This window comes from Dermacentor silvarum, chromosome 6, assembly GCF_013339745.2.
Source record: "Dermacentor silvarum isolate Dsil-2018 chromosome 6, BIME_Dsil_1.4, whole genome shotgun sequence".
Classification (NCBI taxonomy): Eukaryota; Metazoa; Arthropoda; class Arachnida; order Ixodida; family Ixodidae; genus Dermacentor; species Dermacentor silvarum.
The window spans coordinates 22,634,774-22,641,922 of record NC_051159.1 but is presented as its reverse complement, the minus strand read 5'-3'; the positions used below and the strand labels follow the sequence as shown (position 1 = coordinate 22,641,922).

The window sequence follows — 7,149 nt, the reverse complement described above, 5'->3', positions numbered from 1 at the left end:
GAGAGCACGCAGAGCGTGAGAGCGAGCGGCAGCCTCGAACGCAAGCTCGCAAAACGGCGGCTCCAGGCTCGGGTACCGGCGACCGGGTATCCTGCTACCGTGCGGACCTGGTCGGGGATCCCGTTCGTGGCTGGGCTTTCCTGCGCGCCAGCGGCCTGCTGTGATAGCGGCCTGGTGCAGTGCTTCCTGCTTGGACCGGGACGCCTGAGCTACCAGCCTGTTGAGCGAGCCCGAGGACTGGAGACCGGGCGTCCTGCTACCGTGCGGACCTGGTCGTGGATCTCGCTAGTGGCTCTGCTCTCCCGTGTACCAGCGGCCTGCTGTGATAGCGGCCTGGTGCAGTGCTTCCTGCTGGCCAACGGGGCGCCTGAGCGACCTGTCCGCCGACCGAGCGTGCCGTTTTGGCAGCCGAGGCTTTCCAGATCAGGCATTACTGGCCAGTACAGCAGTGGCCTGGTGCTCTACCGGCCTGCTGTTTCTCCTGCTTCCACATCGCGACAAGGAGCGGCGTGGTGCGACAAGGTGCGGCGCGACAGCAGCGACGTAGCCACAACAGCGCTCTACCGTCACAACCACCGTCACGGGCACCGCAACGACGATGTATGCGGGCGAGTGCTAGGCACATGCTTTATATGGAAGGACAACTTCCGAACTATAGCCACGACCATGTGTATGTAAATCATCTGTATCGTGTTAGCGTGTCAGTTTAAAGTCTGTGTTTCGTGTACCAAGCTCCCGTCTGCCGTGTCATTATTAAAGCATCCTGGGCCCAACTGGAAACCGGCGAGTTTGTCGTTGTTTCCTCATCACAATGGTGTATATTTATGTTATACAGCTAGGTCCCAGTCAAGTTGAAAGATTTTTACTTTCTAATAAACTTATAAGACAATACATGACCAGCAATACTGTATATGGAACTGAAACAATTTTAATAAAGTCATCTAGAAGTCAGGATAGAGAAGTGACTGAAGTGAGGATGCTAAGGTGGATGAAGTGGAAGCAGAATGTGACGATACGTCTTAAAAATGGACATCCAACACACGCATAAAGGTGGCAAAGATTAGACTCAATGTTCAAGAAGAAATTGACGAAGATAATTTATTAGTATATATACATGAGAGGGCAGCAGCAATACAGCCAAGATAATTGTCATGCAAGAGGAAAGGATGCTAGTCTAAACATTAACAGTTGTGTAGTTGTGTAACTTATGTAGAATTCCGTTTGGTATGCACGATGTGAGAGTTGAATCTCTTAAAGAACCGTGGCCTTACACGCCTCAAATATAAAATGATGTGGGTTAAGATGAGTGTATCAAGGATAGCATCAAGAAGGGGCCTCCTCCAAAAAAGAGAACAAGAGGGAGAGAGATTTTCGACGTAACAGATACAAGTCATACGTATCACAATCAATTCCAACATGTCTCGGGAAGACACAAACTGAATCTGCTAATGTTGTAGGCAAATTGGTGCGCGCGCGCGCACGCGCGCACGCACGCACACACACACACACACACACACACACACACACACACACACACACACACACACACACACACACACACACACACACACACACACACACACACACACACACACACACACACACACACACACACACACACACACACACACACACACACACACACACACACACACACACACACACACACACACACACACACACACACACACACACACGCACGCACGCACGCACGCACGCACGCACGCACGCACGCACGCACGCACGCACGCACGCACGCACGCACGCACGCACGCACACACACACACACACACACACACACACACACACACACACACACACACACACACACACACACACACACACACACACATATTCCGGTGTGATAGGCATAAAGTACTATATTTTTTTCATACTGTGCTACCCTTTAAACTTAGGCCAATGCTGTTTTAATATAGCACATCACATCACATCACTTTATTTTCCTTAAAGACCCCTATTGGAGTGTTACATAAGGGGTGGGGTTTACAAGATGCAGGCGTTTACAGCAGTCGAAAATGTTGATGGACAGGTTATGGCAGCGATATGGTGGGGAAGGCCGTTCCAGTCGGTTGCTGTTCGTGAAAAAAATGAGTTCATGAAGGTAGTAGTACGTGCTCGTGGAGGCAAAACTTGCAGAGGGTCACCGATACGATGGGATCTGTGTAGCGGGGGTGCGCAGATGTATGGTTCTTGTCTTAGGGGCGAATAAAAGAATTTGTGATACAAAACAAGACTGGCAATGCGACGGCGAGCAGAAAGATTACACAAACCTGATTGCGATTTGAGAGATGATATGCTAACGTCGTATGAGTATGAAGAGTGAATAAATCTGGTAGCCCGGTTTTGTACCGCTTCGATGGCATTTGTTAAATATGCTTGATGAGGGTTCCAGATGGCCGATGCGTATTCCAGTTTAGTTCTGATGAGGGAGATGTATGCTTGTAGTCTGACGTGTTGAGGGGCATCCCGCAGGTGACGCTTTAAGAAACCTAGTGTTTTATTAGCCGATGATATCAGGTTAGTCACGTGCAGACGCCAAGATAAATCGTCAGAAATGGTGATACCCAAGTATTTGTAAGACTGGACGAGGTCAACAGGGGAGTTAGAAACGGTATATTCAAAGACAAAAGGGTTGCGACGGCGGTGAAAAGACATGTACTTACATTTGTTAGGGTTGAGTGTCATCATCCACTGCGAACACCAGTTTAGCACGTGGTTTAGGTTTTCCTGAAGGGATTCTTGGTCAGAAGGGCTATTTACTGAACAATAAATAACGCAATCATCAGCGAACAAGCGGATATGACAAGATACGCGCTGGGGTAAGTCGTTAATGTAAATGAGGAATAACAAGGGACCGAGGACAGAACCCTGCGGGACGCCGGAGGTGACTGGGAGCGGGTTTGATGGTTGGTGATTAATGAAACAGACTGAGAGCGATGCCTGAGGAATTCGTTAATCCATGCGATGATGTTTGGATGTAGGTTCAACTGGGAAAGTTTAAGAAGCAAGCGTTGGTGAGGTACTTTATCAAACGCCTTAGCGAAGTCTAGGAAGATAGCGTCAGTTTGTAGATTAATATCAAGGTTGGCGTGAATGTCATGAAGAAAAATGGCTAGTTGAGTCTCGCACGAAAAACCCTTACGAAAACCATGCTGTGACGGATGGAAGAAATTATTGGAATCTAAGAATTGCATGATTTGGGAGTAAATGACATGTTCCATGATTTTTCAGGGTATACTTGTTAATGAAATGGGCCGATAATTAAGAGGTGAATCAGTATTACCTGTTTTTTGGACGGGAACGACCTTCCCCACTTTCCAGTCGTCTGGAATGGATTCTTCAGAGAGTGATTGTGAAAACAATAAACAGAAAATACTGGAACAGGTTAGCTGAGCGTTTTTCAAAATTTTTGAATTAATGTCATCTATCCCAGCGGCAGATGAATTTTTTATTTTATCTATTATGCGCGAAATCCCATTACTGCTGAACGTTATGGCTTGCATGGTTGTAGTAATAATAGGTGGTAATGTAAAACGTGGTGCTTCGGTTTCATCGGTAAAAACAGATGAAAAGGCAGTGTTAAAGGTGTCTGCACAGTCGGTATCAGTCATGATTTCACCAGCATCGTTGGTAAGGGTGACAGCGCGCGCTTCCTTAGGGTTTATCACCTTCCAGAATTCCTTAGGGTTTTCGACTATCATTTTTGGTAGCTTTACTTCGTAAAATGAGCGCTTAGCACTTCCAATCGCGGCCAAGTATGCGTGCTCAGCTTCATAATACTTTTCCCACGCGTGTGGGTTTGCGTGGCGCTTAGCTTTGCGAAATGCGCGTTTTTTCTTGTTTTCGAGCCTTTTTGGTGACTTTCTGACAGGGTTTCTGATTACTCTTTCGAAAACTGCATGACGGGATGTATTTATTCGTTAGTTCGATAATTTTATGTTTGATAAGGGTCCAGTTCTCATTTACAGTTCTGGAAAGATAGGTCGTTTCAAAGACCGACAGAAAGTTCGTTAGTTCAGAGTTGATTGCTTCGTAGTTTCCCTTATCGTAGAGCCTAATAGATTTCTGGGAAGTTTCTTTTAGCTCAGGTGAGAAGTTAAAATTGGCATGAATTACTTTATGGTCGCTGATTTCTCGGAGGCATGTAATGGAATTAACGCTGTCTGGATGAGTCAGTATGAGGTCCAGAGTGTTAGCAGCTTCCCCTGCGACGCGTGTTGGTTCGGATACAATTTGGGTCAAGTTAAAATTAAGACAAACGTCAATGAAGTCATTCGGCTCTTCTTGACTAACTATGGGCTAAGGTTGATTACTCCAGTCGATATTGGGGTAATTGAAATCCCCGAATAGTAGGACGTGTGCTTTAGGGTGCTTTGAAACTAGTTGATTTAAAGGCATTCTGAAGTTTGCGGGGAAAGTCGGGACTTCTGTGAGGCGGCCTATAACACACACCAATTAATAGCGTCAGTGGTGAAGCGCGACACATAACCCACAACATTTCTAAGTCTGACGCGACATTAATGGCAGAACAAGACAATTGTTCGCTGACTGCAATTAGAACTCCACCCCCGCGAGAATCTTTGCGATCGGCGCGAAAGAGATGAAAATTAGGCAGGTCAAACAGAATTTCCGAGTCAGTGATATTGTTGTTCAACCACGTTTCGGTTAATACAAGTAGATTGCTGCCTGACGAAGTTACAAGGTTTGATACAATATCGCGTTTCGGCGGGAAGCTGCGAATGTTGGTAAAGATTGCTGATAGCGAAACGTTGGCGCGAGGAGTAGGCGGGGGATAGCGCGATGAACGGCAAGGATGAGTTGATTGTTAAGATATTTCTTTTACACATGCTACAATTTCATCAAAGACGTAACGTTTTTGGCCAATATGCAAAGTTTTAAATCTCAGGGAAAAGGGCACAGACTTCGCCCTCGCAAACGCGACAAGTTGTTTCCGGCAGTTTTGAACGCGGCGCGAAAAGTCTTCACCGACGCTGTAGTCGGTACCTTTGAATTTTGGACCTTTAGAAAGAATTGATTCTTTAGTTTTAAAGGATGTAAACTTAACGATAATCGGGCGTTTCCTGTCCTTAGAGTGTCGTCCGAGGCGATGGGCGCGTTCAATGTCGTTAGAGCTTAACTGGGTGTCAAGGTGGTCAGAGCAGTGGCGAATGATTAAGTCTTCTGTTTGCGAATACGTTTCAGTGGGGTTAGTATCGGGTAAACCATAGAAAAGTAAGTTGTTTCGCCGAGAGCGATTTTCTGCGTCATCTAGACGCGCCTCTAGCACACTAACTAAACGAGTCGTTGTAGCTGAAGTGGTTTTAATCGTCTCTAGTTCACTGCGGAGGGTAGACAGACTTTCGCAGTGAGTTTCTAAGGCGCTGAGACGCGTAGTCAGGCTCGTCATTTTCTGGTCCATTGAAAGCAGTTGACCCTTAAGCTCTTGCACTTCATTTACCAATTCAGTCTGGTCAGCAGACATCTTTTTTAGTTCGCCAAGGATTACGTCTAGCTTGTCGGGGCCAGGGTTGCTCTCAATATCACCGCACATCAGTAATAGGGACCGAACAACATGAAAGCACTCGATACAGGTAGCAAGGCAACACTGGGGGCTCGGAAGCTGTACCAAAAAGTAGTTGCTAGTTTTTTTTTTTTTTTTTTTTTTTTTTTTTGTAAATAGAGTCCAATGGTTACCAACCTGCATGGCGAAGACGAGTGGATTAGACAACTGTGATGTGGCACAGCCACCGAGCCCACAGGTTGCGGCGGATGGTCGCTGCTCATTTATAGTTGACACGTTGAGTGTGGTCGCTGACGATGGGGCCTTCCAGTCTGCGATGAGGGTCAAGTTGTCTTGAGTCGGCAGAGCGGAAAAGGGGGCGTTGGTGGTTGCTGCGCACAATGTCCCTCCGTCGGCCGCGCCGCGCAAGGGCGCACGCTCTATCGCGGTCGCCCAGGGAGCGCAAAAGACACCAGGGAGCATGACGCAGATGATCAAGGGCGAGAACACCTGCATGGCGAAGACGAGTGGATTAGACAACTGTGATGTGGCACAGCCACCGAGCCCACCAACTGGCAGATAAAACGTAAATCTGCGCAATTAAGTCTACGACTGGAATATAGTAATTTAGCCGTTTGCTGCTTGTAATTAATAATCACCTATTTCTTTTTGCAAACAAATAGTGCGCTGATATTCCCGAAAGTGCATCATACAGTAGCTTATTTGTGTTTGTTAAATAGGGCACAAAAATGCTTTACTCAAACTTGCATACTACAATTGTTTATATGAATGATTAGTTGGCGAACTTGTCGATGAAGACTTTATATTTACTGTTGCAGCAAGATACTGGCAACATTACATGACTGAAATGTTGAGATCTCACTCAGTATGTACATGGCCCCTTCATACATGAATTATGGTGCACTGTCAATAAATGTGTCGCAGTCAGAAAATTTTATTCCATGGAGCTGGATAATCTCTTTAAAGGATGCAGAGATGGCAGGAATATCCTTTGTTGTATTGTTTAGGGAGTCCTTGTTTAATACGGAGTAAAAAAATTTCGGCTTGATGTACAGTCAGTATAATGCCACATTTTTTCATAAAATATTTAAATTACTGGCCCAAACCACATGAACAAGTTAATTACTAGCTGCAGGCACAATAAGAATTAAGAAAAACTGCTACTTCACCATAGCTGACAGAACACAGCATTGAACATGTGCGGAAAAGTGCCTTTGCGTGGTCCCTTTAGTAAAGCTATCATGTGTAGCAGTACAGTACTATCATGTGTATCATGTGTAGCAGTAGTGGGATGTCTTAAATAATAAAAATTACGCACCTAAACACTGAGCATAATGGCATGCCAGAAGTTACAAAAGACAGATTTGTGAATTAGAGTTTTAAACATGTACAAATTATTCTTGGTCACGAAGTAAGTATTCAGTGCATTTTAGTAATTGCATGTGAATCAATATTAATTTCAGATAACTTCAGGAGAAGGAGTCAGTAGCACAATGTTTCAGGCGTTCGAAAGCTAAAAGAATACATTCAACGCAAGAACCAATTCAAGAGTGGAGATCAAGTTAGTGAACATGACAATAGTTGTGTTTTGCATGAGACAGAAGGTC

General features: G+C 45.5%; 1 protein-coding gene across 1 annotated transcript; it reads right to left on the bottom strand.

Moving 5' to 3' along the window:
* Positions 1-4,436: 4,436 nt before the first annotated feature.
* On the bottom strand, positions 4,437-6,087 carry LOC119454978 (uncharacterized). The gene has a single exon (XM_037716540.2). It carries the CDS (start codon positions 6,035-6,037, stop codon positions 4,847-4,849), a length of 1,191 nt encoding a protein of 396 aa, XP_037572468.1. The 5' UTR covers positions 6,038-6,087; the 3' UTR covers positions 4,437-4,846.
* Between the last annotated feature and the right edge of the window lie 1,062 nt (positions 6,088-7,149).